Source organism: Artemia franciscana, chromosome 7 (assembly GCF_032884065.1).
Source record: "Artemia franciscana chromosome 7, ASM3288406v1, whole genome shotgun sequence".
NCBI classification, from domain to species: Eukaryota; Metazoa; Arthropoda; class Branchiopoda; order Anostraca; family Artemiidae; genus Artemia; species Artemia franciscana.
In genome coordinates, this window is record NC_088869.1 from 44,145,399 (window position 1) to 44,167,672 (window position 22,274).

Sequence of the window (22,274 nt, forward strand, 5' to 3'; positions counted from 1 at the left end):
AAATGCTATTTGATAAATTTAGCATTTGTCCCTCTCCCCATTATGTAACAAACCACTGATACTCTTCCACAATTGCCGATACAAAATCTCCCCGGAGAATTCCATCATTGCTGAGAATTCCCCCCTCCCCTGAAAATTCTGCCTAAGAATGTTCTCCTTAGCACACTTTTATTAGAAAGAAAACTTGTTTTTTTATATTTAATTTTCCATCGTTTTTCAGGTCACGGCGGAAATTCCCCCTATATGGAATTTTTTTCAAGACCCCCCCCACCCGAATGGAGAGTTTCTCCTGTGCAAAATTTTCCCCGTGGATAATATCTTCCGGTGATAATTCCCACTTGGAATATTTATCTAAATAATAATCCCTTCCACGGAGAATTTCGCTCGTGTACAACCCCTCCCTTATTGAAAAATCACCTAAGGAATTCCAACCCTGCCGCCACTGAAAATGTCCCCGAATAATTCCGCCAGAACATCATCTCCACACATAAACTGGAGTCACCAAAGAGAAAGTAAGACAATTAAAACAAATTTTGTGTATCAGTATTGGCAAATTTTCCCCTGTGTAAAATGCCCTCTAGAAAGTTCATCCCCTAGAAACTTCCCTCCCTACAAAAATATTCCCCGTTGAAAATGCCCCCTCCCCACAGAAATCACCCCTCAAAAAAATACATGTATATTTTCCAATATTCAATACTATATGTAAACAATGGGCAAAGGCCAAAGATTGCAGCCCTTTCCCCGGGGGCTGTGGGAGGTAAATTAATCCTCATAGACATATTTATTAGATCTTTCGACTATGCTGAACAAAATTGCTATCTCAAAATTTTGATCGGATGACTTTTGGGGATTTTTTTTTATTTTTAGCCCTCTCCCGACCTCCCTTCAAGCAAACAAAATTTGCAAAATTCTACATATTTGTATACAGGAGCTTTAAACCAGGATTTCTTGATATTCTGGATCTGATGGTGATATTTTCAATAAGAATACTTGATGTTTTTGAGGTGTTTCCCCCTTTATAAAAAATGTACAATTTTTCTTAGGCTCGTAACTTTTGGTTGGTAACAATAGATTTGATCAATGTTAGTATATCTTGAATAAGCATCAAAATTCAATTATTTTGATGTATCCTCTGATATCAAAAATCTGTTTCTTAGGGCTTCAGTTACTATTGAGCCGAGTTACTTACAGTTCCATACAATAGACTGAGGTTCAAGACGTGCCTTTTAAGTAAGGAAAATTTTGAGTCCAAATATCAATATAAACTGAATCCGTCTCTTAAAACTTACACTGCTAACCGCTTTGACTTTATGACTGTACACCACCATCATGAGTTCCGGGCAAATTCTGCAGAGTTTTATCAAGGCATTAAAACTAGCACTGCTGTTGAGCCCAAGGCCCCCTTTTCTTTACTAGATGAAAAATATCTATGAGCCATTATTTTCTCCCTATTTATATTAGTTTAAAAATTAAGTTGTAGACTAAAATTAAAATTTTGATATTTTACATACTTCTGCAAATTCATCTTCCCTTCCGACTCGATAGATGGCCAGGCCCATTTCCTCATCGATTCCAATGCCTCTGCCTGTTCCAGAAGGCAGAATTTTTGTGTTGAGCAAGAGCGACATCAATCTGAAGAAATTAGACATAATTTCAGCATTAATGAAAGCCTCTTATAGCCTAAGCAGCAATGTACACATCAGGAAAACCATAAGTTCAACATCTTATAGTGGCTTGGATTGTCCAGCCAGTTCTAGGATCGCTCTAGAATCGATTAATTAATGAAACACCTTTAGAATATTTCTTCTAATCCAGGTTTCGAAAAAAAACCTTCAAAGATTTGGAGCGGAGGTGGTAAAAATATTTTACAACAAGTCTTGACACTATTATATTTATTTTTTGTTTATTTAAGCACGTAATTCTCAACGTGGGACACAGGACTCTTCGACAGGGTATGACCAAACTTTGTTGGGTTATGTGCAGGAAGTGCACCCTCCACTGACTATACTCTAGAGCCTTAATTTTGAAAGGAACAAACACACGAATGACGTCATATTCATATGATTTGAAGAGCAAAAAAAGACACAGGATAGCGTTGCAATGACGCCATATACTGTATGAAACGTGTTGTATTTAGAAAAAAAACTTGATGAATATGAAATATGCTTAGAGGACGACTCGAATAAGGATACTATGTTAATGGTCTTTTAAGCTTCCTTTCAGGTGAGTATGATTAAAATATTTAGGAACGAAGTTTAAATATTACATAGGAGGCATCAGGATTCTAGGAATACCAAGGTGGGACACGGCCCGAAATAGTTTGGGAGCCACTGATCTAATCGAACCATTGAAACAACCCTTTAAAAACGGCCTTATGAAAAACGGCCTTAGGATTTTAAAAACGGCCTTATGAAAACTGTGTAAGAAGCGTATTCTCAATAGCAAGCATATGCTAGATAAAATATTAAACCTTTTGATAAACATAACTGAATTATACGTGATTCACAGGAAACACATTTTCAAGCGTTTTATTTCACTCCGTTATGAGTTTTCCATGCTCTTAGCCTACAATATTAGTGACCATGGTTAATTATCCCCGATTAACCTAGGTTAACTTGATTAATCAAGGTTAGTTTGCCTCGAAAGTAACTTCACATAACTGGAAAATAGCATGAATAGAAAATAGCTAAGGTGATTAACACGTGCATTGTAGTAACATAATATTAGGCCTATAATCTTTGTTAGATGTAGCGGAAAATTTTAGAAATTTCTTATTGCAGAAATTTGCACTGGCATGGAGGCATAGAGGCTTATACTTGCAGAAACTTTCTTTTACAAAAACACGCCTGCTTGTGGGGTAACTTCTTTTTTTTCTTTTTTTTTCAATAGATAAGAACTTTCCTGAGTCGAAATTGCTTAGTTTTATGTTTCATCATGCTAATATTTAGCAAACTTTTACTAATAAAATTCAAGTTGTTACAGCCTCCACTGTTACGGCCACACCAGGATTTCTTAAAAGAGAGTTGATAGTTGATAGTTTTCTTACCTTATTTCTAAAGTTCCTAAATAATGGCTCAATAAATCTGTTTATTAGACAAAAAATATTTTCAAATATAAAAAATATGTTTTATCTCTAATTGTACCAAAAAGTAAAAAGTTATTTATTTTTTCTTGCTAGTAGGAAAAAACACGCTTTCATTTTGAATCTTAGAAATTTGAATTTCTCCTGGTTACAAAAAAAGGAAAAAAAATATTTTCCTTCGTGTATTTGGAATAGCTTTTCTTTTATTTCCAAGCATTAACCCCCCCCCCCCCCAGCTGAAATTTAGTTCCATCAAAATGGTTCTCCTATAATGGTTCAACAAATCGGTTTACTGCGAAAAAAACATTTTTAAATATAAAAAATATGTTTATCTCTAATTGTACTAAAAAGTAAAAAAGTTATTTATTTTTTCTTGTTACTAGGAAAACCACGCTTTCATTTTGGACCTTAGAAATTCAAATTTCTCCTGGTTGCAAAAAGAAAGAAAAAAATGTTTTCCTTCATGTATTTGGAGATGAAGTTTCTCTTTTATTTCTAAACATGCACCCCCCCCTAGCTGAAATTTAGCTTCTTCAAACATCTTGTCAAAACTAAAATAAGCCTGCATAATTCAAGCATCAACATGTTTTCCTTCATATATTTGGAGATGAAGTTTTTCTTTTATTTCTAAACATGCACCCCCCATAGCTGAAATTTAGTTCCATCAAAATGGTTCTCCTACAATGGTTCAACAAATCTGTTTACTGCGCAAAAAAACATTTTTAAATATAAAAAATATGTTTATCTCTAATTGTACTAAAAAGTAAAGTTATTTATTTTTTCTTACTACTAGGAAAACCATGCTTTCATTTTGGACTTTAGAAATTCGAATTTCTCCTGGTTGCAAAAGAAAGAAAAAAAATGTTTTCCTTCATATATTTGGAGATGAAGTTTTTCTTTTATTTCTAAACATGCACCCCCCCCCCCTAGCTGAAATTTAGTTTCTCCAAACATCTTGTCAAAACTAAAATAAGCCTGCGTAATTCAAGCATCAACAAAAACGAATCAGTTTTCCTTATTATATATTTACATTAATACAAGCTAGTTGGTAGGGGCGCTTTGCGCCCCCCCCCCCAAGCCCCCTCGCGCGCGTAAGTCGGTACGTGCCATGTTAGTTACGCGCCATTGTAGTTGTGTCCCTGTGTCCCATCTGTGAATATATGTTTTTATCTACGTAAAACTTGCGAATATACAATATTCTTCGCTGTCCCATTGTCTGTGCATATAAATAGATTGTCAGGTTTACCGACTCTTGAACATGCAACATGTAATTGTCCATGGGAAAACAACCCGTATTCAGATCTATACCGGATTTTTCTAATGATTGCCATTGGGCTTTGTTGATGGAAATTGCTAATCGAATATTCCCTGTGTCCCCGTCGTCATTTATATATCCCTTATGTGCCCTTCCGGCGTCCCCGTTGTAGTTGTGTCCCTGTGTCCCGGTCGTCATTTATATTCCCTGTGTCCCGGTCGTCATTTTTATCCCGCTGTCTCGGTCTGTAATTTCGCTTTGAGTGTCCCGGTCGTCATTTATATTCCTTGTGTCCCGGCCTGTAACATACGACAATAGATCAATTGTGTTGTAACTTTATTCACGATCCCATTCTATGCATGTAAATTTCTGTTGTAAAGTCCAGGGTCATATCTGACCTTTCTAGCCGTATTAAGTGGAGTATATTCTCGGCCATTTGCGATTTGTATTTCTCCCATAACTCTGTAGGAGATGAAGGAGAGCAGCTTTTGCCGGAAGACACAAGCCGTAATGTCATGTCTATGAACCGATGATTACCCAGGATGTAAAAGCTGTGAATCATTAATCTATAGGCATAATATTTCATTGCGCTGCATTTTGAAATACATATCGCCAAACCTTTGTTTTTTTAACTAAAATCTGGTAGGCATTGATGACCTTATGCATGTCAAAATTCCAAACCCAATCATCATCGCTATAATTTTCAGTTTTGATACGTTTTGACTCTTCCTGTCCAGGTTGTTTCAGGTTGCTCTTGTGATTCCTCGGCACGCTTTCTTTTGGTGATTTCTCTTTGAGACGCAAGCCTGTTTTCACGCTGTTGTTGTGATTCCTCGGCACGCTTTCTTTTCATACTTTCTCTACTAGCCGCAAGCCTGTTTTCACGCTGTTGTTGTGATTCCTCGGCACGCTTTCTTTTCTTACTTTCTTTATTAGCCGCAAGCCTTTTGGCATTAGCTATTTGAGCAGCTTCCTCGGCTGTTTCTTCTTAATGACGTCATATACAGTAGATAACTTCGAAGACCATACTGCCTTTCCATGACGAAAGTAAAACAGTTCAAAATAGGGATGATACCTTTTTATTGACAGTGAAATATAAAATTATTTAACTGGATATTTCGAACACATATACAGTGATGAACACATGATGAACACTGTATATGTGTTCGAAATATCCAGTTAAATAATTTTATATTTCACTGTCAATAAAAAGGTATCATCCCTATTTTGAACTGTTTTACTTTCGTCATATACAGTCGACAAACATGACGTCAATCGACAGTCGATAAACATGACGTCAGTACACAAACAACTTATACTTATATATATAGATAGGTAAAGTATGTTTACAGTACTTTTATAGTGCTATAGTACCTTTACGGTACCAAATGGCTAATTTTTCTGTTTTTACTGCCATCTTCGCTTGATTTGGGAAAATTGGCCCCCCAGGATTTTGACAAAATTACGCCAGTGTAGTACAGTGGACCTTTTGACGAGTCACACGGCTGATGAAGTCGAACATCAATGCACACAGGGTGCCGTGAGTCTAGGGAGCTTACAAGATCAATAAATTCTGACGAATCATCTGAATAAAAAAATATATGGTCTCAATAGCTTGTCATCTACTGCGGCGTACCCAGCTTTAAGTGACACACGTTTGCATCCATGGAGGATGGCGGGGCAGATAAACCATAAACCATCCCAACTCACATCAATCAAATAAACACTATCTTTGAGCATTTTGTTAGAACACAAGACCCATAAAAGAAAAAACAACCCACCAAGTCATGACGTATGAATCACATAATTACCATGCATATATCATTCACCTTTCCGAGACAAGAATCGGAGGTGTTTGTCCGAAGAGGTACCTATAACAGAACCTATGAGAAATAACGATTCTCCATATCTGAGAAACAGGATGGATCCTGTCTTTATGCAGTGGGATTTATACTGACCTCTTCAATTCATCGCAAAATTCTTGTGTGGCTCCCTGTTAGCCCAAGAATTACCTACGTCCGCTTAAACGGTAAACTATTCAGCATAAACATCATAGTGATGAATGCTCCTATCCATGATGCTGCTGAATACCAGAAAGATTCATAATGCATGGAGCTAGAGCACACAGTAAAAATTTGTCAAAAACAGGACTACTTCACAGTACGAAGAGACTGAAACCGATGAATGTGTTCTTCTGACCAGTCACTCCATGATACAATCGAATGTCACGCATATGGACAAAGATACAAAAATGGTGAGCGCATCGTCCAATTTGCTCTTAACCACAAACTAGAGTTTGCAAACTCTCTGTTTCATCACAAACCGTTCACAATACATCACTTGGAGCTCTAATAACGATTTCACCTGCATCCCAAATAGATTATATCCTATTTAAGAGAAGATGACGACACTCTGTTCAAGATGTACGAACCTTCAGGGGAGCCGGTACTGGATCCACAACACGCAGTGATCTTACCCTCGTGTGAGCAAAGTTTCTTCTCCACCTTAGCCCGAGAAAGAAGCAGGAACCAATGAGAAGACTATCACCAAACTGGATGCAGATCAAAAGAAACACGGATTTTGCCTTCTGTTCTAAAACAGGCCTCATTCTCTACCCGCTGATGTTCGAAATCACAGGGAAATGTTGCTGTAGTTTTATACCTTCACCACAGCAGTTGCTACCGATATCCTTGGCTAATCCTGACCCTCTAAACAGAGCTCGATTTTTTTTTTTTTTTAATCCCAAGAGATGATTCAAGAGAGTTGTGCTTCAAGCCGAAATGAGAAAGTAAATCAAACAAAGCGTAAGATAAGACTGCATCCATAACTGGGAAAAAATCACTCACAAGCTAGAAAACGCAATGCAAAACCAGGACTCAAGCTATACATATCAAATCTTAAAGAGGCCAGTGGAAAAAAAGTCTCTGTGTCCCAATCTATAAAAGGTAAGCAAGAGAAGAGCAAAACCAATTCTACCCAAGAAGTTGAGTCGTAGAACGTAATTTCGACCCGAACGTAATTTCGACTTTAGAAGCGAAAAACACGCAACCCTGAATCTCAAAGAAGCAATACAATATAAAAACAACTCCGACAGACCCTGAAGAAATCATCAGTACCATTCGAGATTTCAGACGACACAAGTGTCCTGGTAAGGATGGCATCTCGTTTGAGATTTACAAAGCTTCTTCCCACCTGATTGCAAACCAGCTACTGTATTTTTATACAGAAATATAGAAAACCAAGAGTTTACCAAAAGACTCGAAGATTTCAGTCATCCATCCCGTTTACGAAAAAAAATGGCAAAATGACAGAGTGTGCTAATTATAGAATGATCGTCTCTTAGACATTCGAGCCAAATTATTTGCCGTCGAAGACAGATGAGAGACACGAAGACAAAGAAGATAGGCGAAGACAGGAGAACTAGTCCGGATTCCAGTCTGGCAGAAGACTTTAGTCAGACTTTTACCCTCCACTTGACCACGTAACAATGTGTGACAATACCTGTTTCATCAGCATATTAATAAATATTTTAAGATTCTCCTGAAAGACAGTATATTACAAAATTTAGTCGATATCTTGGACACGTATTATAAAGGATGTGCATCCCATGTTAAAACCTATTGGGAAGAGTCGCCACTGTCCAATGTGGAGGGGGGTATAAAACAAAGCTGTATATTCTTACAAGTCCAACTAAATTACTGTGTCGATTGATTCCTCAACCACACTCTCCAGAACTTTGAAAGAATAGTAGTTGGTGCAAACGCCAATTTGACGGACATCGACTACTTACAGAACGTGAATCTTCTCTTGCCAGCCCCAAACTTAGCCCATCAAATATGGAGATAGACATATAAATTCAGGGTTTAAAGTCTTCTAGGGTTGATAACTGTTACTGCTATCCTTGTTATAAGAAGGTTGATTATAATTCATTTTGATTTAGTGACAACTGCATAATGTATAAAAACATATAAAATGTCAAGCAGCTGTTAGTAAGGTACAAAAATAATAAACAAATACAAAATAATGTTTTGCTATTGTCTTCTCAACACAGATATCAGCTAAACAAAAATTTCTTAGAATCTGCAGTTGCCATAATATTATTTTCCTCTAAGGAAGAAAGAGATCAAATTAACAAACCGAAACTTTTTAGTATCTTTAATCGTTCCCATACTACAAGGGTGATGAACAGTTTGTTTGTATCTCGGACGTGGTTTTCTCTCGTTTATAGGGCAGCCAGACTATGGAATACGCTAGTGGGGTAATTTAAAAAAGCTGTAATGTTATCGAACTTAAGGGGTTGTTGAAATATGACTTATTTTCTAAGCATAATAGTGAGGGTTAATTTGACTGGTTTTAAAACTGGTAGAATATCATTAGTATTCTAGTAATAAAATCATAACTTCTAGTACTGTAAATCTGTTTCATGCATTTCAGGGAAGTGATTTGAGTGTCGTGAATTTTGATTATTGCAGCAAGGTACAAACTTTTGTTGTTAGGTTTTTGACCCCTTCTGAAGCGAAATGAAAATCTTCTTTGCTACTTTTGTGAATTTATTCTCTTCTCCCTCCTTCATATTGTCTCCTGACATTTGGAGGGGAGGTGGTTTTTGTCAAGATAGTTTTGTTTAATTAATGACGTTAAAATTTAAGTATCACTTGGAAAGGCTGTGGGTAAACAAAAGGTACACAGAAACCTAGATTAATAGTAGCAAAGTAATCATAATCATAGATTTAAACATGAGAAAGTCATCTTAAGTCAAATTCCTACGATAGTATATTTATTTGCAGTAAGAAAAACAGTAGGAATAAATATCATCGTTTTTAATGCCAAGTTCATATAACTGATTTAACAAATGGATGCTGAATTCAACAGCTCACACAATTTATTAGTGAGATTAAATAAAAAAAACAAGTTTTTTTAAATGAAAGTAAGGAGCGACATTAAAACTTAAAACGAACAGAAATTACTCCGTATATGAAAGGGGCTTTTCCTCCTCGACACCCCGCTCCTTACGCTAAAGTTTTTTATTGTTTTAAAAAGTAGAGTTGCGAGAAAGAATCAAAAAGATCCTATGACTTTTAGGGGATGTTACCCCCTATTTTCCAAAATAAGGCAAATTTTCTCAGGCTCGTAACTTTTGATGACAAAGACTAAATTTGATGAAACTTATATATTTAAAATCAGCATAAAAATCCGATTCTTTTGATATATCTTTTAGTATCGAAATTCCGTTTTTTAGAGTTTCGTTTACTATTGAGCCAGGTCGCTCCTTACTACAGTTCGTTACCACGAACTGTTTGATACCGTTTTTTCTAAACAGTGAAGTTGGAATAGTTCAGATGAGAAGTGTATAAATTTTGCAACACTTGAAAAGGTGACGATGCATTATTAATTATCACTGTTGATAGCACAGATATACTTACAGAAGCAAATTTTCAAGAGATACTCGTGTTATATTATCTTGTCAAAACATAAGCGTGTTGCATCACCCATCTAATGATTCAGTTTTTGTCAAAAATTGCATTTTATTTTCATTTTTCGGTTGCTACGGGCTAGAGTTCGTCCTTAAAGAGTGCTCTACGATTTTCTGGTGATCTGGTAGCGGTGGAAAAAAAAGCATAAAAAGGACGCAAACAAGTGACTTTTCTACGTTTTAGCTTTATTAAAATTAGATGTTCTGCAGCTTAAAATATGGGAGTAGTAAAATTTTTCAAGTGGCTTTTACACAAACACCTCATTCTAAGCAAGACAATAATTGAAACTGACCCACCGAAAGTATATAATCTCCATTCGGACACAAGTTGTATTATCGACAATTTTAGTGAAAAGGGAACTCGTTCATTGTGAATAAACTACAGAAATATCATTCAATTCTTTCTTTCGTGTCATTCACTCATCCGTTCGTTATCATTCTTTCGTTCATTTCATTAATGTTACATTGTTTGTTTGTTCACATTATTTATTGTTCAGACTTATATACGAGAAAATTTGTCCTTGAGAACGTAATGAAAATGGAAGAAACCATAGCAACGATAAATCATAAAGATACAACACGAGCATGAGGATATGAACGAATGAACGATACGAAAGAATAAAAAGAAGGAAGGAATGAGTGATACGAACAAAATGTAACAAAGAAATTAAAGTTCAAACTTTATACCGCAGTAGATAATGCCCAAATTCAGCTTGACAAATTTGGATTTGCTAGTTTGTAGGTTTTTTTCAAGGACCCTTGCCCGTCAAAAAAGCACATTCCGTAGCAAAAAATTTATGGTTAGCCCCAACGCCAGCCCTGCTTTCACACAACCCAACTGAAAAACATTCTTTATTACTGAATTACTAAACTCTCCAAATACGAGGATAAATCTAGTATATGAATGGGTCTTTTAACTTATTAAATAAAAAAACAAGTTTTTTTAACGGAAAGTAAGGATTGACATTAAAACTTAACACGAAAAGAAATTACTTCGTATGTGAAAGGGGCTGCTTCCTCATCAACGCCCCGCTCTTTATGCTAAAGTTTGACTCTTTCTCTTAACTCTACTTTTTAAACAGTAAAAAACTTTAGCGTAAAGACCGGGGCGTTGATGAAGAAGCAGCTCCTTTCACAAACGAAGTACTTACTGTTCGTTTTAAGTTTTAATGTCGATCCTTACTTTCCGTTAAAAAAAACTTGTTTTTTTTTATTTAATTTCTGAACGTTTTTGAATCAATGCATGTTTTGATTTTGGCTCTCCGCAGATGAATAATTAAAATGAAATTTGCATATTTATTTTTTTGGCTAATTGGCTTTCTCATAGTTTTGATTGAATGATTTTGAGAAAAAAAGGACCGGGGGAGGAGGCCTAATTGCCCTCCGATTTTTTGGTTACTTAAAATGGCAACTAGAACTTTTTATTTTTTACGAATGTTTTTATTAGTAAAAGATATACGTAACTTACAAATTAGCTTACGTAACGAACTTCTGTATTCTCATGTTTTTATTACGTATATGAAGGGGTTCACCCCCTTGTCACTACCTTGCTCTTTACACTAAAGCTAAAATTTTGTCCCAATTTTTAAAGAATGACCCCTGAATCACAACAGCCGTAGAATAAATAGTTGAAATTAATAAGAATGCTTTAGCGTAAAGAGCGAGGTATTAGTAGGAGGTGAGCCCATCATATGCGTAATAATTTTTGTTCGTTTTAAGTTTTAATGCTTCTCCTTACTTTTAGTTGAAGCAACTTTTTCATATTTATTTTTTCCGTTTTTTTTAAATAATGCTATAAATCCTGTGCTCCCTTCATGAAACTTTTCTTCCCCCATGACAAATTCCTCCAAGGAAAGCTCCCCCAACATATTCCCCTCTTCTCAACCCCCCTCCCAACCTAAAAATCCCCCAGAAAGCGTCTGTAAACTTCTAAATAACCATTACTATATGTAAGCACTGGTCAAAGTTTGTAACTTGTGCCCCCTCCCACAGGGACTGTAGGGGAGTGAGTCGTCCCCAAAGACATAGTTATAAGGTTTTTTCACTACGCTGAATAAAATGGCTATCTCAGAATTTTGATCCGATGACTCTGGGAAAATAATTAGCGTGGGAGGGGGCCTAGGGGCCCTCCAATTTTTTGGTCACCTAAAAAGGGAACTAGAACTTTTCATTTCAGTTAGAATTAGCCCTCTCGCAAGATTCTAGGACCACTGAGTCGATACGATCACCCCTGGGAAAAAAAAAACAAATAAACACGCATCCGTGATCTGTATTCTGGCAAAAAATGCGAAATTCCACAATTTTATAGATAGGTGCTTGAAATTTCTACAATAAGGTTCTCTGATACGCTGAATCTGATGGTCGGATTTTCGTTAAGATTGTATGACCTTTAGGGGGTGTTTCCCCCTATTTTCGAAAATGAGGCAAATTTTCTCAGGCTCGCAACTTTTGATACGTAAAACTAATCTTGATGAAACTTGTATATTTAAAATCAGCATTAAAATGCGATTCTTTTGATGTAACTATTGGTATCAAAATTCTATTTTTTTAGAGTTTCTACAGTTCGTTACCACGAACTGTTTGATAAATGAGCAAAAATGACTTATTGCATAGTTATGAAGTAGAAATGCAACAAGTTTCATTTCAAGTAATATAGCTAGAAAATTGGAATCATTTATAAATATTTATAGTATGTATTTACAAGGAAATGCTCTAAAAAATGAAGGCATCACAATTAATGAAGAGGCAATTGGAATTCATTTAGTTTCCTTCAAATGAAAATGTAATTAACAGTTTTCTAGAAAGAACAAATTTATATTCATATTAACTGGACATCGTACACAAGAGAATAGAATTGAAAAAATACATAATTCGAGCGATCCTTAGATCACCATCAGAGATAAACCAATAGCTTTCACAAGTTTCCACAATTTTATTTTCCTTTATCTTCTTCTTTTACTCTCTTGCCAGCCGAAGGAAAACCCGTTTTGATTGACATCATTCTCCCTACCAGCACTGGACAGCCAGGGACGACCTTTGAAATTTTCGAAGGCTGTCCGATCATATTGGTTGTCCAAAAATGATCTACCTACAAAAGATTCTAATAGCATGATGAATGATGTTAATCAAGACGAGACGGGAGGAATTTTTCAGCTATAAGCCGAAACGGATATAGATCAAAAGTTAACTCATGTCAAAGAACTTTTTCTAGCTGGGTGCCATAGAATCTGGATGCCCTGCCAACGTTAAATTTGACTCTTCTCTAAACCGTACTTAAGTAATTCTTCGAAGATTTTTCTGTTAATAAGCTGTGTTTCTTAAAAAAAATGGAAATAATATTACCTTCCTTGTCTACTTAGATCATTGAATCTTGTATCAATTGACCAGTTTTTCATAAATCCAAACCCTGAATCGATATAAATCAAATTTGATGTTGGGATAACTGGCTGATCCTTTTGTGGCCTTCTCTTCCTACCCCTTTTGGGCTTTCTTCTTCTTGGACGCATAATTCGCTGCGTCGTGGTTGTTGTTAGAGGTACGAACGAAAACGTCTCAGGTTTATTTCTATTTTTTATAAAAAAAAGAAAATAAACAGTTAACATTCAATCAGAAGTCTTTTCCGTGCCAAAATAACTGAAAAAATAAGACTTAAGCAGTAAAAAAGAGCAGAGAGAATCATTTTCTGTACTTAATACAAAGTCAAATATTAATTTGATTGTGTGTGTTTTTTCAAGAGGTGGGGGAAAACTTTTAAGCCATAAATGTCAAAAGACCAATCAAGTTTGCTCCTGAAAAGCAGAGCTATCCTCACTAATAGAGGATATTAAAAAATTATCCAATTAAAATGTGACGTTCAATAAGAAGGTACATACGACAGTTGGATTAACCAAATTTTGATTGAAAAAAAGCTATAGTATCTACATCCATGATTTCCAACGTGGGGCATAGGCCCCACTGCAGGGGCATAGCAATATTTTGATGGATCATGGATAAGACGTGTACCCTTCGGCTGACTACACTTTAGAGCCTTAGTTTTGAAAAAAATTCACTAGAACGACGTCACGTTCAAATGTGTTTAAAGAGCAAAACAGATACATGATAGTATTGCACTGAAGTTATGCACTGTATAAAAGGAGTTGCATTCAGAAAGTATTTTTCATTAGTATTAAAATATGCCTAGAGGACGACTAAAAAAAGTATACCTGAAGGAAGCTTTTTAAGCTTCCTTCAGGTGAATACACATAAAATTTTATTAATAAAATTTAAAATCACAAGGGGAGGCATCAGGATTTTAAGAATGCCTAGGTGGTGCATGGGTGAAAATCGATTGGGAGCCACTGATCTATATGTACACTTTTAAAGCTTAGCAAGGTAGTCAGCTAAAAATGATATTTATCTGATAATTAGGGCCAAGGGCCCAAGCACTGACGGGTGCATTTTTTATTTCCCCAGTGACATAATAATCCCACCTCTTGGTAAGAAAATGGCCACGAATTATGAATGATAGTCTGTAGTACGTTACAAAAGTGCTACAGAAGTGGAAACTTGAAATGACAAAAGTGGATTTGGGAATCATATACATTTGAAAGTTGAATATAACTCAACAGGGAAAATTAGGAGCAGAATATATTATTGGTATTGCGCAATTTCGATAGTAACGACAAGTGTGAATATAATGTGGTTCAATCGTTATGCTAAGTAAAAGATAACTTATATCCTTCCAAAACCAACCGTTTTGTAACAGGTTGCCTCGATATGTCTTGGGAAGGGTTTAGATATGACAAATACATCCTTTCTGCGAATTTTGCCAAACTATAACAGAAAAAAAGGGGACTGTACACTGACCCAAATTTGGAAGCAGAGCCTTCAGAGAATTTCATTGAAAACTTACCAATCAGATGTGAGTCTAAGACTTTCAGGCAACTGACCCCCTGTCTTCCCAAGCTTGATAGTATGTTAAAAGACCCTGACCTATGGACCGCTTGAAATTGAAACCTGTTTCATAATTGAAACCTGTCTTACGTTTCATAATTTTCTGTGGTCTTTGGACCTAGGGAATACGTTCAAGTAGAGTACAATATAGAATTTGTGATCTAGAAAAATATTCAGCCTTCGGTGGCCAAAATATCTTATTATTTTTAGCTGTTCGAATATAGTATATAGAGAATTTACTTATGAACTTACAAAGTCAATCAAACACTCCGGGGCTTTTAAGAATAAAAAAAAAGAAAAAAGAAGAGTAGACTTAATAAATCTGGCTTTTGAGCATTTCATGTGACTAGTGATTTGGGCGTTTACAATTGTTAGAAATATTATGCCGTAGACTCTGTTTAGCTATTAAATAGGCATGAGTAACTACGAAGTGTATGCAAGAAATTGGCCCGAGAATCCGCAACAATTAGCCATTATAAATGTAATTGTCTATATAGAATTTGGGTAGTAACTTTACATTTCCTAATAAATTTACTTTTATTGCATTTGCCTGGGCTAGGCATCCAAGTATAAGACTTCCTTCTTCCTTCCTCAGCTGAGGAGGTCATTTTTAGGATTTAATAAATTTCGCCCAATAGATGTATAATAAATTTTCTTTCATTTTTTAAGTTTAGAGATTTCAGGGAAAAAAGGATAAGAGACAGAATCCAAAAACTCTTAAGCAAAGACGTTAATAGTTATTTGCAAACGACTACCCTTTGCTTCTATAGAAGTCTGATTTAATTCTCTATTTCATTTACCTATGATACAGTTCTTCACTATGCTTCGGGCCATTTGCTTGTTTTGTTTTGTTGTTTATATTAATAAACCCATCTTTCTCTCTATCTCTCTCTATGTCTAGAAAAGTTATGCTGCTACTTCAAAACAGAAGGGCTCTTTGACTTCATTTTCCCGTAAAGCCTTATCTGTCGAATTTTCGACGATTTATTCTCACTCGGAAATCAAACAGTTCGTGGTAACGAACTGTAGTAAGGAGCGACCCGGCTCAATAGTAACCGAAACTCTAAAAAATGGAATTTTGATGCCAATAGTTACATCAAAAGAATCGCATTTTAATGCTGATTTTAAATATATAAGTTTCATCAAGATCAGTTATACTCATCAAAAGTTACGAGCCTGAGGAAATTTACCTCATTTTAGAAAATATGGGGAATCACCCCCTAAAAGTCATACAATCTTAACGAAAATCACACCATCAGATTCAGCGTGTCAGAGAACCTTATTTTAGAAGTTTCAAGCTCCTATCTACAAAAATGTGGAACTTCGCGTTTTTTGCCATAAGACAGATCACGGATGCGTGTTTATTTGTTTGTTTTCTTTTTCTTTTCTTTTTTTTCCGAGGGTGTTCGTATCGACTGAGTAGTCCTAAAATGTCGCGAGAGGGCTCATTCTAACGGAAATTAAAAGTTCTAGTGCCCTCTTTAAGTGACCAAAAAAATTGGAGGGCACCTAGGCCCCCTCCCACGCTCATTTTTCCCCAGAAGTCAGGGGATCAAAATTCTGAGATAGCCATTTTATTCACCATAGTCGAAAAACCTAATAACTATGTCTTTGGGGACGACTTACTCCCTCGCAGTCCCCGTGGGAGGGGCTGCAAGTTGCAAACTTTGACCTGTGTTTACATATAGTAATGGTTACTAGGAAGTGTACAGACGTTTTCAGGGGGATTTTTTGGTTTAGGGGGGAGATTTGAGGGGGGGTTTACGTGGGAGGATATTTCCATGGAGAAACTTCTCATGGGGGAAGAGAATTTCAATGAAGCGGCGCAGGATTTTCTAGCATTATTTGAAAAAACAATGAAAAAATAAATATGAAAAGTTTTTTGTACTGAAAGTAAGGAGCAGCATTAAAACTTAAAACGAAAAAAAAATATTACGCATATGATGGGTTTACCTCCTCGTTATACCTCACTCTTTACGCTAAAGTATTTTTAGTCATTTCAACTATTTATTCTACGGCCTTTGTGATTCAGAGGTCATTTTTAAGGAATTGGGACAAAATCTAAGCTTTAGTTGTTAAAGAGCGACGAAGGTTGAAACCCCTCATATACGCAATAAAAAGATACGAATTTAGAAGTTCGTTACGTAAGTTAATTCGTAAGTTACGTATATTTTTTACCAATGAAAACGTTTGTAAAAAATTAAAAGTTCTAGTTTCTTTTTTAGGTAGTCAAAAACTTGGAGGGCAACTAAGTCTCCTCCCTCGCTCCTTTTTTCTCAAAATCTTCCGATTAATTGCAATTAATTAATATGCAAATTTCGTTTTAATTATTTACGTGCGGAGAGCAAAGATCAAAACATGCATTAATTCAAAAGCGTCCAGAAATTAAATAAAAAAAAAAAATTAATGAAAGTAAGGAGCAACATTAAAACTTAAAACGAACAGAAATTACTCCGTATATGAAAGGGGATTTTCCTCCTCAACGCCCCGCTCTTTATGCAAAAAGTTTCTTACTGTTTTAAAAATAGTTAAGAGAAAGAGTCAAATTTTAGCGTAAAACAGTTTTAGTGTAAAAACAGACAGTTGTTGCTTTGAAGAAAATTGGACCAGTAAAGCTATACTTTCTTAGAAGATAAGATTTATGTGTCCATAAAAGATATTTTGCGTAGTGGAAAAAATAGATCAAGTGCCTTACTTGTCTGTATAGGCACGAAACAACATTTACCAGTACTACAGAGGCCAACTTTTTGGGGAAAACAACGATTAAACCATTAAGATTTCTTAAGTATCTAAAGGCTAAAATACTCAAGCTAATCTCATTCTTATTAAGAAAATTTATGCATATTACATGGTAAATTAGCCTAATTTATAGTGGAATAAAAGTCATTTTACTGAGATTGACTGTTAAGTATTGGTTAGCTGTTTGATTTTATTTTGTAATTAGGGCTCATTGACATAAACAATATTTCGCTTTTAGTTATCTGTATGCACAAATGCGTACAGATCTATAGAACGTGAAGCCCCTGAAATTCAATGAATGGGTAGTGCTAAAAGACTCCATCCCTGAGATATACCCAATAGACTTATCAGCAACATAGTCACATTTATAATCAATAAAAATAAATGGTCAGTATACATACAAAAGTGATTCGTAGCTATCTCCACTGATAATCACTGGTGCAGACGTTAAAACCATTGCACCAGCACCAGATCCACCAATGACACCACGTTCATTGAATACAGAACGAATAGCTTCTAATACTTCTGTATCTAAAAATTAGGGAAGTTGGTATTTAGCTTAAAAATTTGGTGATTTTGACGAAAAATTACCACCCGAAGAGTGGATACACAGCAAAGAAAAAGAATGCAAAGATAAAAATCTAATTCTTAGAATACATGTCACTTATCAGTTTCAGAAGTGAACGGGCTCTCAATTTATTTTTGAAATAAACGCAGATCTTTCTTATTATATTTTGATATAGTTTTTTTTTCTAAAAAACCGAAACTGTTCTGGGATATTGTTTGAATCTATATTCGATAAAGCTTTCTAGCGTTATGCTTGAGGTAGGATTGAAGGAAGAAATTTGAAAATACATTCTTCAATTTGGTATAAGCTTAGAGAAGGACCTATGGAGAAGGAAACATGTTAAGAAAACAATTCTTACTTTTTAAAATGCAGAATTATTGTAGTTAACGCATTTTGCATTTAGCTAAGCTTTATCTTCATTTATTTTAGTGTTTTTCTGCTTTTTCTAATATGTCAATTTTTTCAATAGCTTTTCTTCAGTTTGAAATCATCCCTAAAATAGACCCTTTACAAAATTCGTTCGTAGAGGACGTTAAAGTAATTACAGAGTCGTCGACAAGAAATTCGTAAAAAAGACCATTGACTAAAGACAATTCCATGAAAAAAAAGCATAAATAGGGTTTTTGCACCGTCAATTCAAGATTCTGACCATTTTTCTGAAGCAATTTTTCTGACCATTTTCTGAAGCATTTTTCTGAAAGTTTGTAAGTTAAATCTTACATGCAGCTAAACTTTTTCTGTATTTATTTCAGTGTTTTTCCACCTTTTCTAAGAAATTTACAAACTTTTCGGAATTGAAAAGTCTCCTAAATAGTCTCCTCTTAGAAAAGGTGGAAAAACACTGAAATAAATAAAGAAAAAGTTTAGCTGCATGTAAGATTTAACTTACAAACGTTTAAACTTTCTTAACATGCTTACTTCTCTAGAGGTTCTTTTCTAAACTTACACTTTCAATTGTAATTTAGCTTATAGACAAGTTTAGAAAACCTTTATTGACTTAAGTTAACTTGACAGCGATAATTCGAAAGGTCTTTCCCTTTGCCCACACTGCTGCGTTTTCACGTAAAAACGGCCATTTTTGGGCAATCCATCAAATCTCATCTGTTCTTTGCTGAAATTTTATGCGTCAGAACGGTTCAAAAACTCCGCCAAGACAATTTGCGCAGGACCGTTAAAAAACTTATTCGTTATTCTGGTTTAAAATCCTAATTTTTTTCAGTCACGTCAGAACTCTCTATTACTATATGACAAAGGACATGAGCACCATTAAAAGCTTGGGAGAGTATTTTCAAGGAAATGAACAGATAATGTAAGAATTTTATCGAAAATTAGGCCAAGGATAATACAGGCTAGCCCTTTGAATACTTTTTTGGAGCTTCTGGAACTTGATATAGTATATCGATGTTCCTATGTTGTTTAAATATTTCACACCAGTTTCCTCGCTTCAACGGCTGCAATTGTTTCTGTATGAACCGTCTGGTTTGGTTATCAAGATATTTAGAAGTTTTCATTTTCACCAAGATGTACCATTGATATTTTCTCATTCAATTGATAAGCAAGAAAATTAGGGAAATTTTTGGGTGTGTTACATGCGTAAACAATAACTTCCCTGCATAAACAGCTGAATCTCAGTGATGGTGTTGAAAAAAAACAATAACCTTTTTTCAAATGAAAGTAAAGAGCAGCATAAGAATTTAAAACCAACAGAAAATGTCCTATACAAGTGATGATGCTAATTTTTTAGCCCCCCCCTTATGTTAAAGCTTGACTAATACTTTACTAAAAAAATTTATAGTTCAAGATTAATAGCCGACTAGTAAATACAAGTGTTTGATTTACCAATTTCTTTTCAAAATATTTAAACTAGAAATTTGAGCGTCTACAGCAGATGATAAAAAGTACCCTCCTTCATTTCCAAAGCAGTGTCAGTAAAAGTTTACTACATGTAATAAAGATAAGTTTTAATATTATTCTTTACTTTTATTTGAAAAAAAATGTTTTTAGTTTTTAATTACTATTCATTCTTATTTTCATCTGCAATGTAATCAAAATCTGAGAGGAGATGAAAACCCAACAATCCCAAGCTTTGTTGTTTTAATAAAGTTTAAATTTCAAATAGGTAATTTTGTTATCAATATTGTTATTTTTGACCTGTTACTAACTCGGTTATGGATACATGGATAGGTCTTTAATGCAAAAAAAAGTTAATTGCAATAAGCTCTGATGAAATCTAGGGGAAAACCCACAATCATGCGTTTTCAAACTCAATCCAGCCGTGAGCAAGGAGTTTTAACTTTCAAGGGTTACTAATTTGAAACTGATGATGAAATGTTACAGTAACAAAACTTTTTCCTCGTTTTTCAAGATAGGAAGTGAGTAGGTGAAAACCTCCCATGTTCTGTTACACCCATCTCTTTCATAAGCAGCACAATATCGCTGCCTAAGTAAAGAAGGAGGTGGGCACAATATATTATATTTTTTTCCTTTCACAAAGGCACTTTGTATAGAAGGAGTTGTCGTAGAAATTTTGGAAGGAGCTTATTTGACTGGGAATAGAAAATTCTGGTGGCCTTTTTAAGAGTCGAAAGTGATTGAAGATCAATCCGCCCCCTCCCAAGCCTATTAAATCCCCAGACACACCCAATCAAAATTTAAAGATAGCTGTTTTGTTCAGCATAGTTGAGAGGTCCAGAAACTGTATCTCTGAGGATATAAGTCCCCCCTCCTCCCACAGCCCTCGGGGAAAGGGTCGCAAGTTATGAAATTCGCCCATTGTTTACATATAGTATTTGTTACTTGGAAGAGGGCGTCTTAGACCTTTAGCACTCGTAAAGACCAAAAGCGTTCAGGTGATGTATTCAGTGAATGTTCAGGGGAGTGTTGAACTAAATCAAAAGACATTATGTGCATGAAGGTTGTAAAAATAACTTAAGTAAGGAATTACTTAGGGCATCAAGTTGGAAATATCGGGGGATGATGAGGGGATGATCAATTGACCATAAAGGCAATATTTGCACACTACTACCAATACTACTGCTACTACTACTACTGGGGATATTAAGTTAAAAACTTGAGGAAATGTTGAGGGGAAAGTTTAACTGGATCATAACATACAAATTGTCAAAAGAGCGTATTAGCAATATATTAGGGACGGCTTACCATATCAAGCTGAAACTTCCAGGCCATGACGAGGGGGATGTTTAACTGACCAAAAGGCAATCCGTGTATACTACTACTGTTACTAATGCTACTGCTACCACTATTACCACTACCAAAAATACAACACGATTACTGCTACTACTACTACTAATAATATGATAATAGTACTACCAAGGCTAAGGGTATGAAGGTGAATATTTGAATTCAAAACACACTAATTGCATGCAGGTTGTCAAAAGGCCATTTTTCAGATATCACTTAGGGTATTAAGTTGGAACTTTCTGGGAATCGCTAGAATGGGCGTACGAAGCTTCTTCTCTAGGGGGGGGGGGGGGGCAGCCGATTCTGCAACGAAGGGCGGAGGGCTGACGTTATATTGGCAATTCACAAAACCTTACATTACCAGCAAGTTTTATCATAGCCTACCTATGAACTCTTTATTAATATGTAATCACCAAAAATCGTAAATCAAACAGTTCGTGGTAACGAACTGTAGTAAGGAGCGACCGGGCTCAATAGTAACCAAAACTCTAAAAAATTGAATTTTGATACCAATAGCTACATCAAAAGAATTGCATTTTAATGCTGATTTTAAATATATAAGTTTAATCAAGTTTAATTTTACCCATCAAAAGTTACGAGCCTAAGAAAATTTGCCTTATTTCAGAAAATAGGGAGAAACAGCCTCTAAAAGTCACATAATCTTGACGAAAATCACACCATCAGATTCAGTGTATCAGAGAACCCTATTGTAAAATTTTCAAGCTCCTATCTACACAAATGTGGAATTTTGTATTGTTGCCAGAAGGCAGATCACGGATGCGTGTTTATTTGTTTGTTTTTTGTTTTTGTTTTTCCCAGGGGTGATCGTATCAACCCAGTGGTCATAGAATCTTGCGAGAGGGATCATTCTAATGGAGACGAAAAGTTCTAGTGCCCTTTTTAAGTTACCAAAAAAATTGGAGGGCACCTAGGCCCCCTCCCACGCTAATTATTTTCCAAAGTCACCGGATCAAAATTCTGAGATAGCCATTTTATTCAGCGTAGTCAAAAAACCTTATAACTA

The 22,274-nt window shown here is 35.4% G+C and overlaps 1 protein-coding gene across 1 annotated transcript in view; it reads right to left on the reverse strand.

The window, feature by feature from the left end:
- Positions 1-22,274, reverse strand: part of LOC136029352 (cyanophycinase-like) — a 51,245-nt gene that overhangs the window by 12,620 nt on the left and 16,351 nt on the right. The window contains exons 4-6 of the mRNA XM_065707654.1: positions 17,883-18,012; positions 13,153-13,374; positions 1,512-1,632 (exon numbers count right to left, since the gene is read on the reverse strand). Coding sequence (XP_065563726.1) covers positions 1,512-1,632; positions 13,153-13,374; positions 17,883-18,012 — 473 coding nt within the window. The remainder of the gene's footprint in view (positions 1-1,511; positions 1,633-13,152; positions 13,375-17,882; positions 18,013-22,274) is intronic.